This window comes from Amborella trichopoda, chromosome 13 (assembly GCF_054954075.1).
Source record: "Amborella trichopoda isolate Santa Cruz 75 chromosome 13, AtrichopodaSantaCruz75HAP2 v2.0, whole genome shotgun sequence".
NCBI classification, from domain to species: domain Eukaryota; kingdom Viridiplantae; phylum Streptophyta; class Magnoliopsida; order Amborellales; family Amborellaceae; genus Amborella; species Amborella trichopoda.
This window is the reverse complement of record NC_142348.1, coordinates 37,086,894-37,109,569: the sequence shown is the minus strand read 5'-3', so window position 1 is coordinate 37,109,569 and position 22,676 is coordinate 37,086,894. Positions and strand designations below refer to the sequence as shown.

At 36.2% G+C, this 22,676-nt stretch overlaps 1 protein-coding gene across 2 annotated transcripts; it reads left to right on the top strand.

Moving 5' to 3' along the window:
• The first annotated feature begins 587 nt into the window (after positions 1–587).
• Positions 588–7,027, top strand: ORC6 (origin recognition complex protein 6). 2 transcript variants are annotated; one of them, XM_088855282.1, is made up of 11 exons: positions 588–956; positions 1,157–1,203; positions 1,319–1,423; positions 1,646–1,726; positions 1,871–1,982; positions 2,145–2,207; positions 2,484–2,571; positions 2,829–2,926; positions 6,591–6,675; positions 6,778–6,853; positions 6,954–7,027. In XM_088855282.1, coding segments are annotated over exons 1-11 (1,011 nt in total). In that variant the 5' UTR covers positions 588–701; the 3' UTR covers positions 6,955–7,027. The 2 variants fall into 2 exon arrangements, with proteins under 2 accessions (XP_088711408.1, XP_006856530.3); XM_006856468.4 differs by having other exon boundaries at positions 589–956; positions 6,591–6,687.
• Positions 7,028–22,676: the final 15,649 nt, after the last annotated feature.

Genomic DNA, 22,676 nt, shown 5'->3' with positions numbered 1-22,676 from the left:
TTTAAAATTAAGAATTTCTTAAAGGAAAAAGCATATATAAGAATGCGATCATATAATGTAGAACTATGGATGCCCCTCAAAAATCCATCGGAAAAGGTAGTTTTAATGTTGAAAAACACTTTAATTGATTATCTCGACATCGAGATGTATGACTATGAAAAATAAAAAGATTTTTAAGTCTAAAAAATAATGCATTTTACAACATATTATCTACACCATCCATTTTCAAGATTTTCATATGTTTATAGATCTACTTGATTTTAACTATTTTTGAAATTTAAAATTTTATAATTAGATATAAAAATAGATTTTGAGATAATCCTAGTAACATTTTACATCAAAATTATATACGATGATAAAATTTGAAGCTGCACCTTACCTCTACACCAATAGATGCATCCGTATGCAAATTTGAAGCTGCACCTTGCCTCTACACCAATAGATGCATCCGTATGCAAACTGCACCTTTTCTTAAATAGGTCTTTAGCTAGGGAGGAAATGAACATTGTGCTCCCGCTCGAGCATGGCACACCTGCCCGAGGAAAATTAAATTCAAGGGGTGGATTTAAGGCGGGAACAGAGAAAGCCCATTTGGCGCCAAATGAAAATTTTTGGTGCCCGCCTTCTTCCTCTTCCTCTCCTTCATTGTAGAGAGAGAAAGAACAGAGAGAGAGGATGCTCTCCTCTCCCTCTTCTCACTCATGGCTTCAATTTCTTCCCCCCAAATATTCCCGCTCATTTTTTCTTCAAATGGCCGCCCTCCTTTTACAGTAACCCACCAAAACCAAAAGCAAATTCAGAGAGAGAGAGAGAGACAGAGAGAGCAGGCGAAATCGATAGCCATGGATATCTCTAGTCTCTCTAAGAAGCTCGGACTCCCCTCTCACCTCGTTAGGAAGGCCCTGGAGCTCCGTCGCCTCTCTGACCTCCATCTTGACTCCTCCATCCTCGGCATTGTAAGCCCCATTCCTCTCTTTGTCTCTCTACCTTTCTTTCTCTCTCTCTGTATATCTGTCTTTGTCACGATGTTTGTAGCGGGAGTGCTTACTTTCTGCTGCTGCGTCTGTCTCCCTCTCTATGTTTTTGGGTTAATTCGTTTTGGAATGGTTTTTTCGTGGGGAGAGTGATTTTTGTAATTTGATTGTGTTTGTTGCAGGGGGAGATCTGCAAGGCTGTCATATGTTTGGAGCTTGCTGCAACCAAGTATGAATGTTTGCTATTTGCATTTCTCCATCCATCTCTCTATTGACCTGGCTTTTCTCTTTCTAGAACTTGGATTCACCTGATTGTTAGGGTTTGATGAGATGATTTTTTCCAGGTTGCAGGTCCCATTTGATAGGCAGGAGGGTATTCGATTGAGTGGGATGTCGGAGAAGGCTTACACCAGATCCTTCAACGCATTGCAGAACGGTCTCGGAGTCAAGTAAATCTCTTCCCAATTTGTGTATTTCCCTTTTTCCTTACCACAGGTTGGCAACTTTTTGTTAAACCTGTCTCTCTCTCTATTATATCCCTATAGCTCTGTCTTTATATTGATCATAAGTTGTTCATATCGATGCAAACTATTTATTCTATAACTCAATCAAAACTATATGTGTAATTCATATGTTTTCTATCTCTTCTCACTCCCTCTTTCTATAAACAGAACAAAGGTGGATATTCGAGAATTGGGGATTCAGTTTGGATGTGTTAGGCTGATTCCCCTCACACAGAAGGGTTTATCTCTGTAAGTTCCCTTTTTTCACCAACTTAAAAGATATTTGATATTTTTAATGTTAATTTCTTTGAGTTTATTTTTATTTTTTTATTTCTTTTTGTTTTATTTTTTAATTTCCCAGATTTTCATGATCCAATGTGCCATGTTCATCAGCTATAAGGAACGGTTTCTTGCTGCGTTGCCTCCATCTCGAAGGGCAACGGCTGATTTCAACCGCCCTGTATTCACTGCTGTTGCGTTCTACTTATGTGCAAGGAAAAATAAGGTATTATTTTTTGATTATCAGGAGCTTAGTTTTTCTGATTATAATAGAAAAGTTACTATTTTTATGCCAAGCATTTGACTTCTGTTGGCTCAAAAACAATTTACTCTGAAGATTTTCTACCTCAATTTAGTAGTAATGAGTCATTTGATTTCTATGTTATAGCTTAAGGTAGACAAACTGAAGCTGATCGAGCTCTGTGGTACATCAGAGTCTGAATTCTCCAGTGTAAGTCTATGATTCCCTCAATCTCCCTGTTTTGGATGCTAATGTGTGCATGCTTTACTGACAAATTTGATTCCCAGTCCTGTGTCAATCACAAGCTTTTAACATTTTATTTGATTTTCCTTTCTCTATTTCATGTATTTATTTGAATTGTTGCTGTTGTTTTCTGGACCATTCAATTGAAGGACAGTGTGAGACATTCACTGTTTGAGGCATTTTTTGAAATGTTTGGTGTTCTGTTATTGAACTCCACTCAATTGCTTAGCTATATTCTTGCAGGTTTTCACTTCAATGAATGACCTTTGCTTTGATGTCTTTGGGGTTCAAAAGGAAAAGAAAGACGCAAAGAAAGTGAAAAGTTATAGAGGTAAGTGTTTTGTTGTTTGTTGTTGTATTTGTTGGTATGTTTAATGCTTCTATTATCTTTCTTCTTAACAGAATATGCTGTTTTGTTGACCTAATTTACTCCTGGCTTGGATCATAATTGAAGTAGTTATTGTCAAGATCATTTGGCTAGTGCCATCTAATTCTGTTAGCTTTATTGTGACATTCCATACATCAGGCTCTACATCTTTACCTAACGTTAACCTTCTTTCTGATTCAAAATGTAACGATGGTGACCAGAATTATTGGATACACTACCAAGCAAGAGGAAGCACGAGGATGATGGTGGTGTTTCTGATGATTCATCTGATTCAATTGATGATGAAGATGGATTAGAGGTAATCATTCTTTGCATGTCATTATTAGGTATTAATATGAACAAGAAAAAATAACAAGCATATGCTCTCTAACATGGGAATATGTGATTTATTTGAGATGTTGCTTTCCTAAAAATTCACTATCTAGTGACACATAAATCACAAACTTGCATTGGCTTACAAAATAAAAGCCTTGTCAGTAACCAAACATGATACTGATAAATTGTAACTGCAACAGGTGATAGGATAGTGATATTTTGTCAAGGAATTGTATGCCATAAGGCTATTCACTTTTGGTACAAGGAGGTAACAATTGCCCTTGACCATTGGATGTGAAATCTGAACGCTTGGGTGTTTATACGGTTTGATTTTTTTTTAGTTTTTTGCCCAATCCATCACAGAACATTCCTGCCTGATTTCACATCTAATGGTCAATAGTAATTGTGACCTTGTGCTAGAAATAACCGGTCTTATTGTATACTTTTCCTTTTGTTGATTACTATGGATAGGATGTACATATGATTGAATCATTGAACTGTATATCGATTTTTCAAGAGACTGGCAAATTAAGCATGTGGATATACATTTAACTAAGTATGTTCTTGTTAATTTTTTTCAATTTGGAAAAAGGCATGCTTGATATGTATCTTATTTTATTTGACTCACACCTAAAAATCTCAGTTACGAATAGGAAAAAAAAAAAATAGCAATCTAAGTAATGATTTCGTTCAACTGAACGGATTAAAGTGGTATATTTGTGTTTCAATCAAGCAATGACTTTGGTGAGAAACATTTATGTTGGATTCAATTAACCATTGTGCAGTTGCAATCACAAACTTCAAGGGTTACACTATAACCTTCATCAGTCTATATAATTATTCATTGCTTGATATACTTGGACCATTTGAGCTAATGTTTAGAGAGCCTAAACTTTGTTAGAAATTCAATACTCGTTAGGAATTGGCCCATTGTTGATCTTGAAAGCTGGAACTATGTGATTGGGATCACGATGGTGAATGGGATTACATATGCAATTTAGAGTAAAAATGACTTGTGAATCCCATTATGTCAGTTCACTGTAGAATGGAGCGAGGCCTTTATTCTTGATGCAGATTTTGGAATTCTATTTTATGGAGAAGCAGCGCATTTGTACTTGCTGTTATGGCTTTTGTTTTTGTATTAAGAATATGCTAAGTATTTTTGTGTGCCCTTGTCTTTAGTTATCTCTTTTGTCCAATGCAACTTAACTCTATGGTGGGGGTACTGTAGTGTATGAATATTGAGTTGTTGAGAGTCTGTAATACTTGATCATTCTATAAACCCTATTGAATACTTTAACTCGATAGACAGCGTGGGTATGTTTCAATTGGTTTGATTTTCCTGTGCTTCTGATGAACTTTTACTGGATCTGATTGGCCTTTTTTCTATTGGATTGAATATCTTGGCTATAGTTGGCTTTGAATTGGAGTGGACTCATTTGTTTTGATTCAGACCTCATGGAGTGACTTTTGCTTGCTCTAGATTGGATCTAAGTTTCAAATATATAATGCAGGTTTCAGTTGGTCTATTGATATCATGCCATTTAGCCTAATCATCATCAATATCATCATTTCACCGTGGGTATCATCATCATCATCGTCACTACTATGATTTCTGCTTCTGCTACTACTATTATTTATTATTATTATTATTATTATTAGATCAGGTTATTAGACTTGTTAGCTATGGTCTTTATATGAATTCAAAGTGGTTTAGTTGTCTTTACAAGTGTTGGTTAGACAAGAAACCCAAATGGAGGTTATTGTTGTCATGCTGATGTCACCACTTTTCTAGTTGGATGGGATGCCACTAGAGTGCTGTCATGCTCGTGTGGGTCAATGTCTTGCTGATGTTGCTACTTATAAGTTGGTTGGAAATGATCAATATGCCTGATAATAAGTTTAAGTGATTGATGTGTGATCATTCTTGGTTGTATAGTGATTGTACAGAATTTTCAAAGAAATTGTGTGCACCATCTAAAAACAGGAATATTGGTATGATTTAGCCTCAGAACCTGTGGTCAAATGCATCATGTTTTTTGGTTGGAAGAGTATGGAATGAGTGCTTCATGCTGTGATTGGAAGTGGGAATGTGTAGCGAGGAGACTGCAAAATTCTGTGGTCGACAGAACGAGTTCTGTACGTGGCAAATGTGGGGATCTTGATCCCTGACTTTTATGATCAAGTTCCATATCTGCAAAGAAGCAGAACCCTTTAGGATGGGATTGTGTTCTGCTATGTTAGGATCGAGGCACCAAAAGCATATATGATACTCAATTCTATGTTGGTGGAATCCTGGTTCTGTTTATTCACGAAACAATGAATTTTGGTACAGGGATCTGGGTTTCATTAACATAGGATCATAATATCTGATGTCTTGGATTGAGATCCTTAATATCAAGGAATAGCCTGTAATTGAGATCTTGTGTGTTGGAGTGCCGGAGCAAGATCTAGGTTTTGAAGTGACCATGCATTAAAATATCCTGGTATCTAGGATATTGCTTGTAGGAAAGACAAGGTGTGCATTAATTAGAAGTACTGGTGCTTGAAATAAATTAACAGATTATAGTTGTCTTCCCGGATAAAGAGGAATCAAATGTCTCTAGTTATTGGAATGGCTGTAATGAGAATTTCCTCTTTTTGTGTCTTCAGTCAAACTCTACATTAAGCCTATCCAGTTTGAGTGGTTTTTGCCTGCTTGGATATTTTATTCTACAAGTGTAGAAACTTGCCTTGTTAGCTGTTTAGAGACCACATTGTTTTAATTTAAGAATGGTCTCTGGTGTAGTTGAGGAACCCTTGCATACTTGTTACTTCCACGGCCTCCATGTGGGTTACTTACCTAGAAATTGATCAAAACCTCTCTATTATTAAAACCAAATGTGCATCTAAATTGAGATATTCCAATTGGTTAATGGATACCTTGTGCCTGTAACCTATACAGATTGAGCCAATTGTTTTCTCAAACTCATCACATTATGGGTCTTATATTGCTGTCATTTTAAGATTTGCTACTTTCCTTCTCTGAGTTTTTGTGCCCATGTACTTGGTGATTTGATGATGTATCTTAATCACCGTATGTTTGATGTATTTTCTTAAACCTTTTATATTTCTGCCTTTTTTTTGTTATTTAATTTTTTTTTTATGCTATTAGTTGCATTTCCTGAGGTCATATCCAGTGGTTACTGAAATGGAAGTCCATAAAATATACCCTGGTTCTCAACATGCTGTGTTAATTCCTACCAATTCATGAAGTATGACCAGGATCAGTTTTGAGTTATACTGTGGCCCTTAGTGATTCTGAATATCTTGAAGCTTGTCCCAATGAGGCCCTTGATGTAAAATTGGTGAATATCTTATCGTCTTGTTTGAAACTTCTGATGGAAAACTTGGCCAATTATGTTTTCTGGAATATCTTCTCTATGGGTGCCTCACGGACTGTCCAAAAAAGAGGCTAGTTTTGCTATTATTGATGTGATGCAATAATCTTTTGTATGGTCTAAGAAGGATAACCTTGCAATTCAATTTTGGAAAAATTGTGTGCAACCCAGAGAAATTAAAAGTCACACTATTTAATTTTTTTTTTTTTTTTTTTTTTCTGTTTCCCATTTTCTTTGATTAATAACAATAACTAATGTGGGTTACAGCTGCCAAGCTATAAGAGGCGTAAACGAGTGGAAAAGTTAGCTTATGAGGATTGGAAGTCATCAATAATGGAATCCAATAGCCAAAGTAAGGCAGCTGGTGAGTATTTTAGTCTCTTTTCTTTTTGTTTGTCTTGTCATATTTCTGGCTAGCGTTTGAATGTTGAATTGGATGCTGCTAATCATTCAGGTCCTCCAAAGAGAGCTAAGCAGACTCGTCTCAAGTTCGGGAAAAAGTCCTCCGAGCCGATTGCCTTGGAGGCATAGTAATGCTTATCCCCTTGTATCATAGTCACATTCTATCAATCTTATTTTGTTAAGTGAATTTTTTGTCTCTTCCGCATTTAATGGGCGATCATTGTATAGGAGTTCAATTCATCATCAAATGGAGCAGCAAACAGAAAACCTTAGCAAATTTTATGGGATTTTTGTTGGTGTTATGCTGGTTGATGTCTCTTGCTTAGACCATGATCCCTTAGAGATGCGTGTAGCATGCTTTTGGGCAATCTTGGGCTGTGTTCAGTGTGATTGTTTTTAATACTTTCCCGTTATTGAAACTAAGAGGAATTGTGATTATTTTATCAGTGTTGGCCCTGAATTTACTAAATTACTTCTGGTTTTGAAAAACAAAGTTGTTTGGAGTTTTTTTTTTGTATCAAACCAATTTGGCAAAAGTGGTGGATAAATTTATTTTCTGTACTAAGAAAATTAATTCAATAAACTTCACATCATTTTTTGCTCTACCTTATGGTGGGTTGGAGACATATAGGCGATCTTGCCTTTGGGTTGCAAAGTAATTTCGTTTTATTTTTAAGGAAAGAGTGTATATAAGGTTGCAACCTTAAAATGTAGAATTAAAGATGCACTTAAAAAATCCATCATAAAAGGTTTTGGATGTTGGAAGACCCTCTAATTGATCATTTCAACGTTGAAATGTATGAATATGAATAGAAAAAAAGATCGAGTTTGTGAAATAGTGTATCTTGCAACATATTATTTGGATTATTTGTAATATTTTCATATGTTTATAGATTTACTTGATTTGAACTGGTTTTAGAGTTTAAAATTTTATAATTAAAGATGACAATAGATTTTCAAGCTATCTTAAGAATTTTTGACGTCAAAATTGCATTTATGATAAAATTTTGATGTGCATCTTAATTGGATTGTTTTATGTTGCAACCTTATGCAAACCACACCTTATTTTTAATAGTTTTGTTTTGCGTTTCTGAAAAGAGCTATAAGCAAGTGCCTAGTATGTGGACGTTAAATTTGGTACTGCCATTGATGCTCAAACAAATGTTTCTCCCGAATAAATCTCTCCCATTCCTTGAGTCCAACTAAGAGAAAATCTGGACAAGAGACCTGGTCAAGTCTTTTCATTGATCACTGGATCTTCTGCGAATAAAATGGTGTAGCACCTAAGACCTTGTCAAGAAATGATTAAATGGGCCTTGTTTCTTGCCTCCATGCTTGTTGCTTGTCCTTGATAACTCATGAACGTCGCTTTAGAATCATGAGTAATGGCCCTTGAATCAACTTAGCCTTTTGATTTCATTGCTAATTTTGTTTACGGCTTATTTGAGTACATGGATTCTTAAGATCTTGGATATTATCAAAATCCACCTTGGATTGTTTAATGAGTAGGATGCTTAAAAGGAAAAAGTTTATATAAGGATTTTGAGCATCTTTTATAAAAGTTTATATAAGGATGTTTATATAAGGATGCTACCTTTAAGGAGAATATTCCAATCCACTTATGATGCCAAAATAGTACCTGTCTGTTATTGCGAACATTCCATTTAAAATACTCAGAGACCATAGGCGTACAATTATAAATGGCCTTTCAAGTGAAAGATATATCCTTTCCTCTATCTCTATCGAGGCATAAGTTGTGGTTGTCCATCCCATATTAAGAAAGCAACACCTTGTACCAAATGTGTTCTTTAAAATAAATACTTCTCCACCACCATTTACACAGTAGGGCTTCATTAAATTTCCTTATATTTCGTATCCCAAGGCCACTCTCACGTTTTGGAGTGCACACTCTATCCCACTTGATTAAATGAAATTTTCTATACTATTCTCTTGTTTTTCAAAGGAAATCTCTCATCATTTTCTTTATTCTTCTCCCCACCGAGGTAGGAATTTGGATCAAAGATATCTGGTATACAGGTAAGTTAGCTAGGCAGGATCGAAACAGAGTGACCCTACCACCAAAAGATAAATACTTATGCTTCCACAAATCTAGCTTTACCTGTATTCTTTTAATTACCTTATCCCACACAACAATAGGGAATTTAGAGTATGAAATTAGTAGGCCCAATTAGAAAGTAAGAAAAGAGCCCACCTTACAACCATACACTCTAGCAAGGTTCTCAGCCACCATTTTCCTATAGTTAATAGTCAACAGAGAGGACTTGTGGAAGTTTACTTTAATCCCCATAACCACTTCACAAATTTCAAAGAATATGGTAATATTCTCCAATTGCTCAGTTTTAGCATCACAAAACACTAGCGTATCATCCACATATTGAAGATGAGACAGTGATATCTGAGTTAGTAATATGGAATCATTTGAAGGCTCCACTCCTCTCAATATTACTGAGCATGAGATTAAAACATTATGTATAAATAATATAAAGAAAAGGTGATAGCGGATCTTCTCGATGAAGTCCCCTAGAGGTATTGAAAAAACCAATAAGACTCCCTTAGAACAAAATGGAAAAATGTGCAGAAGAAAGACATCCTTATACCCAACTTCTCCATCTATCACCGAAACCAATAAGCTTCATAATCTCTAGTAGCGCCCCCCACTCCACTGTATCATAAGCCTTCTCTATATCCAACTTTAGCATTACACCTTCCATTTTGTAGAGAACACAAGAGTGAATGCATTCCTGTGCAACTAGGACATTATCTGTTATTTGCCTATCCCTGATGAAAGCTGACTGAGACTTTGTAATGAGGAATGGAAGAACTTCTTTTAGTCTCTCAGCAAGAAATTTGGCAGTAATTTTATAGGCACTCGTGAGCAGGCTAATGGGTTTGATATCAGATAGCTCACTGATATTTGATTTTTTGGGAATTAGAGCAAAAAAGGTGGAGTTTGTACCTTTAAAGATCGGACTCCTAATGAAGAACTCCCTCACAAAGCCGAGTAAATCTTCATTCAGAATATCCCAAACCTTATGAAAAAACAGCATTGGGAAACCATTTGGACCCGGTGCCTTATCCCTAGCCAAAGCAAAGACATCATTTTTTAATTCCTCCATACAAACAGGTCTCTCTAGGTGGCAGGCCCCCCTTATAGAGACTTAAAGGGCACGTTGGGAAACCTGGGGCTCAAGAAAACCTCCCTAGTAAAGGCATTCTTAAAATGTTGCACAACTCCCTCTTCCATGGCCAAAGGATTCTCAACATCGACTCCAAGGATCGTCAAACCTAAAATATCATTCTGCCTTCTTCTAGAGGAGGCAATAGCATGAAAATATTTGATATTTATGTCACCTTCTTTCAACCATTTATTCCTTGACCTCTGCTTCTAATAAATTTCTTCAGTCATGCGTAGCTCCTCAAGCTCTTTCAACTTCATAATTCAATCATTAATCAAGGCCTCAGATAATTCGCCACTGTTTTGAAGGTCAGAGTCCAAGCCTTCAATATTCGCAATGACGACGTCAATCTTTGCCTTAATGTCGACCTTGTTAACTTTTTTCTACTCTATCTATTTTTGTTTAACACACAGTTGCTTTTTTTGGATTTGGAAATCCATTTAACCAACCACTACCGTGTTCAGCCATGTTCTTTTAATGATTTCCACTGCCTTTTTTCTTCCAACCGAAATGGCTTAAGCCCTCCCCTCAGACTACCTGTATTGAGAAAAATGAGAATATGGTTTGAGGAGAGCCGCACCACCGCTTTCACAGAGGCCAGTGGGAAAACTTCAAGCCAATCAGCAGACACAAGAAATTTGTCAAACTTGGACATAGCAAGAGTACTTATACTATTATTGAACCAAGTAAACTTAGCACCAACAATAGGCAACTCCAAAAAAGCATATGCTTCAATAAAAATGTTAAACTTCCGCATAAAAAGATTTATGGAGTGGCCTGTTAAACTTTCATCAGGCCACCTAATGAGATTAAACCCCCCCCCAATAACAACATGATATGGAACAGATTGTAAAAAAGAGTGCATATAAAAAATAAGACCATCTTTCAAGGAGGAAGCATTTGGCCCATAGACATTTATAAAACCCCATGAAAAATTCAACTGATTACCCCTAAAACCCAACAAGAGGAAATTATCTCGGATAATTGTTTCAAAAGAAGAGAGAACCGTAGGATCCCAAAGAACCCATAGGCCTCCCAAACTACCCATTGCATCAATACCAGCAAAAGAAACTGCTCCATGACCCCAAACTTCCCTCACCCTCGCAAGCATAGGGCTAAGAAGTTTTGTTTCTTGTAAAGGCAAAAGCACAGGTCTATACTTAGACACTAAAAGCAAAACATCACGTTTTCTTCTGGGATTACTCAAACCCTCACATTCCAAGAGAGAAAATTCATCAAAAAAGATAAGAAGAGGAAGAAGAACCTGGTCCAAAAAGACCACCACCGAAATAGGCTTCCTCGAGCATCTTAGATTCGAGTGCCTCTCCATCCGACGAGGATGACGAAGAAGAAGATTCTGAGTACATCAAGCACCTCAGGATCAACTATAGTTACTGCAGCCAAGTAGCTACCTTTAGGTACTCCACGTGCTTCCAGTCTAGCAGAAGAACGGGCCCCTCGGTGGAATACTTTCTTCATCTTCCCAGCATTCTTCGGCTTGCCGCTCGGAGTGTTTTTAACAACCACTCCAGAATCATCAATAGGCGCAATAGCTTTATCAGCCTTAGATTCTTGTCCCAGAACAACAAAGAGACTTTCAATATTCATCCCAACCTTAGCCATGGCTTTGCGATTTTTCCTTATAGCATCCATCACGGTTGCGAGTGGGGCATCATCCATGCCCATCTTAATCATCATCTTCCCCACCATTGACGTGTCATCTTTGGGCCCTAAGATTGGTAAAGGATGTTCAATTGCACCGGTATTGACCATGGTAGCCTCAAGAGAAACCACCATCTGGATATGAGTAGAATCAGTCTCCTCAATTGAGCGTGAGTCCAACTCCTCCCCTAAAACAGGCACAACAACAACTTGTTCTACCATCGCACCTTCCTCATCCGGCTCGATCACCGATATAGCTAGGGGATCAACAAGAAGAGGGTCGAATTGATTCCTACTTTTCTTGGCAGCAGCAAGGCGGAACAACAATGGGTGCATCTTCTTAGAATAGAGGATACAAACAATGAGGAGGACGCACCAAGCTTGACCAACTGCTTTGAAATGGAGAAGAAGGAGAACCAGAATCTTTGCCGAATGTTGAAGGCCTTTCTTGGGAATAAAAAGGTGGGCACCTTTATCTATAAATTTGGGCGAGGAAAAGGTCACTTGTACATGACTAAGTACCTTTCCCAAAAAAGGCTGGCATGAAGGAAGACTTGCCTCTCCCATGCAAATCAATCTCCTTTCCTTCGCCGCTCTCTTGGTGCAAATGCTTATACTTGGTTCAAAAAACCGTGGTGGACCCTCAAGATCATTCACCCCAACTGCTAGTCCATCCACCAGCCAACAAGAGAGGTCCACATCCAAAGGAGAATGAAGAATATCCTTGTTACACTCTCTATCCAAAGTAATATTAGAAAAGTCAATTTTAGAAGCCTTCACAAATTGAACATTATCAAGCCCATACGAAAACCCCTCCGTATGTTCTGGAAACTGATCCACCGTGACCCAATTTTTAGAAGCCTTTGGTGTTACATTCTTTTTGAATTCAAATTTGCGTAAGTTACGCCAGGTCCGTTTCCAAGGAACAAATTTTTCAGGCGAGGAAATCTTCGGTGATCTCCCAGATTCCGACAGCTTATTTTTCCTTCTCCCTTGGTACTGTATCAGAGATCGTGAAGCAGATTTACCAGGTGTTCCTCAGGAACCACCATATTTCACTATGCCCACCTTGAACGAGTCGTCACTTACAGAAAGGAAAACTTTCTCAAGTAGCGGAGATGCATCAGCAAGGGAGATCCTAACCCAAACGACCTTGCATACCGTACCCAAAAAGGAGTCCCAGTCTTTATCCACATAAGATGCCACCGTATTAGCAATTTTTTTAACAATGACCAAATTCTAGGTGTGCAACGGATTACCAGTAAGGCCAATCCAAAAAGATTCCCTCTGAATAAAAGAATTATGATCCGAAGGTTTCCATAAATCTAACGATAGGAGGCTCCCACGTAACCTACAGAAACGGTTCCGAAGAGCTTTGTGGATCTATTCCTTAGACTGGAGTTTAAACACAACTTTGTTGTCAGCTATAATTTTAACATTAGGAGAGTACGAAAGGTTCCAACCTCTCTTAGCCTAATCAGAGAGACGAAAGAAGTATGTGATGGGAGGTGAGAATGAACCAGTGGCAAAGAAATCCTTTTTGATTTTCAGATCTTTCTATTCAGAAGACAATATCCTAACTGAAGGCCAGTCTCTGCCGACCATTGCTAATCACCGCCAGCTTACAAACATGTATGAAACAAACCTTCCTCCCCTTGTTCAAAGACGCCACCGCTTAATAGACCTTGAGAAACCACCAATGTTAATGATGGTGAATCCATCACTCCCCTTTTGAGGAGGTATGGATCTTTTTCCCTTTAAAAAGAGTCTGTAAATTATAATGCAGTCCAAATAGTGCAGCCACCGCAATTCCCTTGCGCTCTAAAGGATGAAGAAAAATTGTATTGATTTCAAATCACAGCGTAAGTGAATAGCAAAATCCTCACATATTGATCTAATGACCCGAGATAAAAAACCCTAAACCCCAATTAACCAAACCAATCAAGTATCAACACCCTTGTAATCTAGATCCACCACGCAGACAGAAAACTAGTGCTAGAGAGAGAGAGAGAGAGAGAGAGAGAGAGAGAGAGAGTAGTGGTTAGGGATTACAGCAAAAAATGCATCAGCCCCAAATTTGCTTGATCCACAAGAAACCAGAGCTTTCCCATACTGTATATAAGAAGATTGTGGCTCTGCACATGTAATAACAATAAAACCATCACGGTATTTCAAACCATTTCCACATAGATTTCGCCTCTACAAACCAGAAGAGAGGGGGGTTTTCTCAGCTGTTTTGGCGACTTCAAAGTCGTGTTCTTGCAGCCATTTCAAGATTCCAATTCTTCCTCCTCTTTCTCTGTCTACAATCTCAGCACTGACATTGCCTTGCTCCTACAATCTTGAAATGACAAAAGCAAAAATCACAGGGCTTACTTTTGCCTAGTGATTCCATCCACCCTAAGGATGGTAGTTTTAATGTTGAAAAGCCCTTTGATTGATCATCTCGACATTGAGATTTATGATTCTGAAAAAAACAAAAGATTTAAGTCTCAGAAATAGTGCATTTTACAACATATTATCTACACCGTCCATTGTCAAGATTTTCATATGTTTATAGACCTACTTGATTTTATCCATCTTTGAAATTTAAAATTTTATAATTAGATATAAAAATAGATTTTGAGATAATCCTAATAATATTTTACATCAAAATTATATACCATGATAAAATTTGAAGGGCACTGTACCTCTACACCTACGGAGGCGTCCGTATGCCAATTGCGCCCCACTTAAAATCAAGAAAATCAAAATCATGAAAATGATACCTACTTTTCCATGATTTCATTTCCACACCAAAACTTGTTTTTTTGCATTCCCAAGGCTCATGGATTTCACTCATTGGCTCCCTCGACCCGAAACATAGGGAGCATTTGGTAAGTATGAAAAGTTAAGAGAGAGAATGTATCTAAAGTTTTTAAAGGGATAAACATCTCAAAATGTTTAGAGAGATAAAGTATGTTAAAATTTGAGAGAGAGAGCATGTTAAAATTTTAGAGAGAGAAAGTACCAATTTTTTTTAGAGAGATGATCTATCTTGAAATTTTAGAAAGAGAAACTATCTCAAATTTTAACTTTTAGAGATAGAAAGTATGTTAAAATTTTAGAGAGAGAAAGTACCAAATTTTTTTAGAGAGATAAACGATCTCAAAATTTTAGAGAGAGAAACTATCTCAAATTTTAAGTTTTAGATAGAAACATATTTTAGAGAGAAAAAGTATATGTAAATTTTTAGAGAGAAAAACTATCTCAACTTTTTAGAGAGAAACTATCTCAAAATTTTTATAGAGACAAACAATCTCATATTTTAATTTTTAGAAATAGAAACTATATCAAATTTTAAGGAGAGTATCTAAAACATTTTAGAAATTGAAACTATCTCAAAAAATTTTAGAGAGAGAAATTATATCAAATCTTAAGTTTTAGAAAGAAAATATTCAAAAAATTATAGAGAGAGAAAGTATTCTTAAACTTTTAAGGAGAAATTATTATAAATTTTAGGAAGAGAAACGGCCAAAAAAAATTTAGAGAGAGAAATATATCGTTTTTTAGATAGAGAAACTACCTCGAATTTTGAATTTTAGAAAGAGAAAATATATTAAAATTTTAGAAATAGAAATTATGTCAAATTTTACATAGAGAAACTACCTAAAATTTTTAGAGAGAGAAACTATCTCAAAATTTTTGGAGACAGAAACTATCGCAAAATTTATGTGTTAGAGAGAAAAAGTCTATTAAATTTTTTGTGAGATAAACAATATCAAATTCTAAATAGAGAAAGTACATGAAATTTTTAGAAAGAGAAACTAGCTCAAACAAATTTAGAAAGAGACTCTATCTCAAAATTTTAAGTTTTAGAGAGAGAAAGTATTTCAAAGTTTAAACTTTAGAGAGATAAAGTATATCAAAGTTTAGAGAGGCACTATATCAAATTTTAAATAGAGAAACTATTTCAAAATTTTAGATTGAGAAACTATCTCAAACTGGAAGTTTTAGAGGTAGAAAGAATCTTAGAATTTAAGAAACTAACTATATCAAATTTAAGAGAGAGAAAGTACATAAAATTTTTTAGAAAAAGAAACTATCGCAAAATTTTTAAAGTGAAATTATCTGAAATTTTAGCTTTTAGAAAGAGAAAGTATCTTAAAATTTGAAAGAAAAACTATATCATATTTTAGAGAGAGAAGCTACTTAAAAATGTTTAGAGGGAGAAACTATCTCAAAATTATTGAAGAGGGGAACTATGTCAAGTTTTAAGTTTTAGGGAGAGAGTATCTTAAAATTTTAGAAAGAGAAACAATATTAAATTTTAGAGAGAGTATAAAGCACCAAAAATTTTTTGAGAGAGAAATTATCTAAAAAATTTTAGATAGACAATTTCAAATTTTAAATTTTGGATAGAAAGAATATTAAAATTTAGAAAGATAAACCATATCAAATTTTAGAGAGAGAAACTATCTCAATTTTTTTATAGATGCACTATCACAAATTTTGGTTTTTAGAGAGAGAAAATATATAAACATTTTAGAGAGAGAAATTGTACCAAGTTTTGTTACCAAACAATGGACATAGAAGTAATTGCAAGGAATCCATGAATTTTGTATAGTTCATCCAAACAAGAGATGAGGAGTCCATATCAAAAATCCTTGATATTGAAAATCCATAAATTTCTTTGGATTTCAAATATATAAGATTCTTAATTTCCTCCGATCCAAAAGGACCCTTAGATTAAGCCAAAAAGCACTAATTTTGAGCTAAATGGTAGTTAAGTTAGTCGTGGATCCTAGCTTGAAAAGCATTTCCTTGTAAAATGGTCCCCTAAGGGCACGTTCGGATAGTGTGAAAATATTTTCTAGGAAATACTTTCATGAAAAAAAAATCCTTCATGTGGGTGGGAATATTTTTAGCCAATTTGTGGGAAAAAATTCCCTCATGTTCCTATACCTAACGACATGAGGAAATTTTCTTATGTGAAATATTTCCATGTGAAGCAAATGTGCCCTTTGAAAATTGTCTTCTTGTTAAATTGTTTTCTTGGAAATTGATTTTTCCCTTGTTTGGTGACTTGTTTGGATTTTTTGTGGAAATCAAATTCTTTTGTCGGATAAAATCCCTAGGGAACGTGCTTTTTGTTGTTCATAAAAATAGTGATTTGTAAAATGAGGTTTTCTTGACCATAATCCACCTATAGGATAACACGTTGGATGTTTCAAATAGTAAGTCATTGATTTATAGTTAATAAATTCTTTCTATTTAATTCAAGCAAAATAACATGAAAAGTGTGAAAATGAAATCAATCTATGCATTCAATTTTCTGAATAATACTACAATAAAATGATATTTTTATAGAGACTGTACAATCAATATTTACTAAAAACCAGTGTTTTAAAAATCGGCGAGTCGAATTGGACTCGCCCGGTTCGACTCGGGATCCGACCAGCCCGTGCCGGTTCCATCATAAAATCGAGAACCGCCCGGTTCTAGAGAGAACCGCCCGGTTCCCATCCGGTGCAGCCGGTTCACGCCCGTGCTCTCGTTCGTCCGTGCGCGCTCACACGTGCAAGGTTGCCGATTCACTGCATCGAATCGGATGGTGACGTCACGTCTCGGCATGTATGATGTTTTCAAGGGTAATTGAGATATTTGTCTTAAAAAGACATGTAATTTTCGATATTGTTGGACGGCAGTACCACAATCATATATAACCACGTGTTACCCCATGTACCGTTCACTCGCACGCTGTTGAAGAGCTCAACCTCACATCTTTTATAAACTTGGAAGTCGTTTGATATTTCCGATGTGGGACAATTCCCACTTGCCTTCAACAGCGTGCAAGCCATCGTCACACAAGCAATTAATTATTGCAAGCCATTATCCATATGTGTAGCATTTTAATTTAGCGTGTCAAATTAATAGCACTAATAAACGGCTATATAAAATTAAAAAATAAATTAATAGCACTCATTAATTTAGTGTGCCAAATTAAAAAATAGCCATATAAATTTTTTTGATGTTTATTAGTAAAATGGTTTTTTCGATGGGTTTTATTACAATATTTTATTTTTATTTTTATTTTTTTGTAGCTATTGTGCATATTGCCGATAGGATTTTTTTTTGAATTTTGGCATCTTTATTTTTCATTTTTTTGGGTAAAGTTATTTTGAATCTTTTAATATAATTACATTAGAATTTATTGGTGGTTTTATTTTTAATTTTAGTCATATGATATGGAAGCCTCTTCTAATAATTTTTTAATCACTTTTCAATTAGATAATATTCTAAAATATTTTTAATTTGTTATTATTTGTCTAATAAAATAATTATAAAATGTAAACTAATAATTATAATTTCAGTATATAATATTATAATTAGTTAAGTTGTAATAATTTTGGATTATAGTTAGTTAGGTTGTAATAATTTAGGTTTTTTTAGCGGATTAGGGTTTCTCGCCAAAACAAGATTTTAATGGCCATTCTTTCATTGATTAGTCTACACTTTATAATAGTCCATGTATAATTATATATTTTATCCATGATAATTCTATGATTTTTTTTTATGTGATGCAAATTTAATATTTAATTTAAGTTTATACAGGGAAAGAGCATCTCAATATATACAAATTGATGAGAAAAATGAAAGTTAATAATATAGTACCCTCATTTCTAATTGGATTCCTAAAAAACAACATTTATAATGAATTTTAATCATTTTTTCGGATTTTTTTGAAGCTTTAATGCGACCGATTCAGCCGATTCCCGATCCGGATCGCCGATTCACCGATCCGAATCGGTTTTTGAGATGCTCGATCCGGGTCACCGATCCGCTTTTTAAACCATTGCTAAAAACTGTAGGATACAATTTCGATGTAGATATAGCATACAATTAGACACTGGCATATTCTTGGATACAGTTTCTATGTAAAGAGTTGCCATACCCTCAAACTCGAGATGATGTGAGAGAAATCATGGAGAGTTTGGAGACAAACTGGGAGAAAAGATGCGGGGGATGAGATTTAGTAAAGAAATATGCAAGTTGGACTGCGGTAGGCACATATGGTAAGGAAATTGTTCCTGCAAGATATTCTTGTCAAACATAGTGACAATCAACGTCAATATGTTTCGTGCGCTCATGAAATTTTGGATTTTTAGAAATATAAATGACACTCTTAATGTCACAATAGAGTGGAGTAGGAGTGGAGATAGTGACACCCATGTTTGCGAGTAGCCAACGTAGCCAAACAATCTCGGTGGTGGTCAGTGCCATAGCCCGGTATTCAGCTTCTGTAGTTGATTGAGCAATTCGTTTATGTTTATTGTTTTTCCAAGAGATGAGAGAATCATCTAGAAAAATACAGAATCCTGTGGTAGATTTGCTATCACTTGGATTTCCTGTAAAATCGAAGTCTGAATATGCCTAGAGCGCAAGTGACGTAGAAGAGGAGACGAATAAGGCATTGTGACGGGTATTCTTGATATAACGAATGATGCACAAAACGGCAGCAAGATGTGCAGAACGAGGGGCACTAAAAAACTAACTTACTATATGCATTGCAGAAGCAATATCAGGGCGTGAAATGGTTAGATAGATCAGTTGCCCAACTAGTTGCATATAAAAGGTTGGGTCAGGAAGAGCTTCACCATCGGTCACCCCAAATTTGGCATTGACCTCAGGAGGGGTATCAACCTCTTTTGTATCATCCTGGAGTCGAGCTTGAGAAACAATCTCTAAAGCATATTTTAGCTGCGACAACAGATAGCCACAAGGAGAATAAGCAACTTCAAGTCTAAAGAAATACCGCAAAAAACCTAAATCTTTCATTTAAAAGGCGCTGTTGAACTTCTATTTGATTTTATGAATTGTGCCCATATCATTACTAGAAATAATCATGTCATCGACGTATAGTAACAAGAGAACCCATTTAGCAGAAGTTTTAGACACAAAGAATGCTGGATCATGATGACTTTGTCAAAATCCAACTGAAAGAACTTCATTACGAAAATTTTCAAACCAAGCATGAGGGGCTTGTTTGAGTCCATATAAGGCTCGTCGAATTTTACACACATGGTTGAGAGGATCCACAACGCCAGGAGGTAACTTCATATGTACGTTTGTATCAAGATCACCATTGAGAAAAGCATTTTTAACATCCAATTGATAGAGAGGCCATTGATGAACAGAAGCCACAAAAATCAGTGTACGAACTGTAGTCATATGAGCAATTGGAGAAAAAGTCTCTGCAAAGGCAACACCATATTGCTAATTGTAACCTTTTGCCACCAGGCAGGCTTAGTATCATTCTAGACTGCCAACTGCATTGGTTTTAATTTTATATACCCATCGACAACCTACGACAGTTTTTCCTTTCGGCAGAGGTGTCAGGTCCCAAGCATGCATACGCTCGAGTGCATTCAACTCATCAGTCATTGCTAGTTGCCATTCATGTTGACTTGCAACTTCTTTGTAAGTCGGAGGTTCAGAAAAAGAATGAACAGAGGCAAGGAAAGCTTGGTTTTGTGGTAAGACGATTTCATAGTCAGTAAGTCGGGAAGGTGGAACGACAGAGGATCAACAGGTGCAGGGTTATGATCAGGACTATTAGCATGAGATGGAGGGGTTTCTTCCTGGACTTCAGAAGGAGCGACATGAATGGAATGACCAGAGAAATGAGGGACAAAATTAGAAAAGGGGACTAAAAAAGAAAGGTGAGAAGGTGAAGTATTATTGTTATTAGTAAAGAATGGAATGTGCTCAGAAAACACCACATGTCAGGATACCCAAAGTCTTTTGGTCACAGGGTCATAACACCTATGTCCTTTTTGATGATCAGGGTAACCAAGAAAGCAACATTTGATCGACTTTGGAGACAACTTATCTCTCTCAATTGGGAGTAATAACATAAAGCAAGTGCAGCAAAAAAACATAAGAGGGAATAATCGGGTGGTCGTGTAAACAATTTTTGAAAAGGCGTTTCACTAGATAAAATAGAGGATGACATGATGTTGATGAGGAAAACTGAAGTACGAACATCTTCTGCCTAAAATTCTTTTGGAACAAATAAAAAAAAAAGAAGGGATCGTGTGGTTTTCAAGATATGATGATTTTTACATTCAGCAATACCATTTTGTTCTGGTGTATAAGGACACATTTTATGGTGTTGAATGTTATTATTGAAGCAACCCACTGACATATTCCCCTCTAGAATCTGAGCGCAGGGCTTTGATTGTAGTGGAAAATTAGGTTTCTACATACGAAAAAAACTGCGTGAAGATTTTAAAACGTTTAGTGCGAGCATTCATAAAGAAAACCCATGTATAACGAGTATGATCATCAATAAAGGTGACAAAATAACGCGACCCTCGTTTAGAAGAAATAAGTACAGGACCCCACACATAAGTCTGAACAAGATCGAATATAAAAGGTGAAATAGAAGAACTTCGAGAAAAAGGTAAAGTTTGAGACTTAGTGAATTTGCAAATTGTATAGTGTTGGACATTTATAAAATTTTTATTTCTAACAGTACTAAGCACATTGCGGGAAAATCAAGACTGTAGCCGAGAAGCAGAAATGTGACCAAGACGTTGATGCCACATGGATGTGTCATCAACAATAGAAACAACATAGACAAAAGAGTATGGCATATGCAGATAGTCCAGGTAGTACAAATTTACACTTTTATGCTCAGTCCCAATCAATTGTTCTGACTGCCGATCTTGTATGTAGCAAGAAGATGGAGAAAAAAACAACATTACAGTTGGAACGGGTAAGCTGACCAACAGATAATAAATTCATGGCAAGAGAAGGAACTTGATAAACATCAGAAACTCTTAATTTTTCAGAAGGGTAAGAGATAAGAGATATATAGCCCATTTTCGAGACTTTCATAGATGCCCCATCATCAGTATAAATAGTATCAGAAAAAAGGCTTACAATCAACTAGGATAAACTCATTGGAGGTCATCTAGTGAGAAGCTCCTGAGTCAATCAGTCAAGAGGTAGAAATAGGGTTACCTAAAAAGGAGGGAGTTGGTTCAGAGGCCAAGTGTGACTGGAAGAGCATAGACTATACTCCAGGGTAAATGTCACAAGTAGTGGAGCATGAGTAGAACTGGGACCTCAAATGTGAGTTGGTGGGTTCTTGATCAGTTGTTGACGTTTATCAGTAACAACAACGAATATGGGTTTCTTCTTGTTGGGGCATGAGTACTTGAGATGTCCCAGTTCATTGCAATAGTAACATTTGACAGATGGCATGCTCTTGGGAGGGACATAGTATAAATTGCACTGATTATTTCTAGACACATTTGATTTCCGTGGTCCGCTAAAATTTTTTCTCTTTTAATACTGGAATTAAGAGATTTGATTTTGGTTTCTTCTGCAATTAGCTCAGAAAGAGCTTGATTCAGAGTGGGGAGAGAGCTTTTGTGGACCAGGCCATTTCTGACACTCAAATTCTGGACGGAATGCCATTAAAAATTCAATAACCTGAAATTCCTCACGAGATTTGGCAATTATTTATGCACCAGGACCATGTTCAAGTGCAAGTTCCATTAGTGCTAGAGCATCCCAATGTGTCTTCATGGAAGAGTAAAAATCCTGAATTGACTACTCTCCCTATCTTAGGGAGCGAAGTTTTTGTACTAACTGGTACTTTCGTGCCCAGTTAGTCTGATTATAAATTTCCTCAAAAAATTTCTATGCTTCTTGAGTAACGGTGAAAGTGCTTAGGTTGATCCCTATATTACTTCAGATGAGCCCATCAACCATGTTATAATTCAAGCATTATTTATGCCACATTCTTCTATTTTTCCTAGCTTAGTAGGTTTCTGTTGGGTCCCATCTATGTATCCGAGGAGACCTTTTTCATGAATGACATTTCGCATAAATGAGGCCCAAAGGTATAATTGGTGCCATTGAGTTTGATGGGGACAAGTTGGAAAGACTCTGATTTGTCCATTGAGAGAGATGCAAATGAAGGGATAGTGTAGCAAGGTGGTCTCCCTCCATTAAGATGGAGAGAGAGAGGCTCACAAAAAAAAAAGTTGGAAAGAGAAAAAGCAAAAGAAGGGGGTTTCAACGAGATAGAGAGAGGCTC

Bases quoted from the DNA above. Each gene is read 5' to 3' on its own strand.
- ORC6 (XM_006856468.4), top strand. From the start codon at position 702: ATGGCTTCAATTTCTTCCCCCCAAATATTCCCGCTCATTTTTTCTTCA. The intron at 957-1,156 runs GTAAGCCCCATT...TGTTTGTTGCAG, and splicing joins ACTCCTCCATCCTCGGCATT to GGGGAGATCTGCAAGGCTGT. The intron at 2,572-2,828 runs GTAAGTGTTTTG...GATGGTGACCAG, and splicing joins GAAAGTGAAAAGTTATAGAG to AATTATTGGATACACTACCA.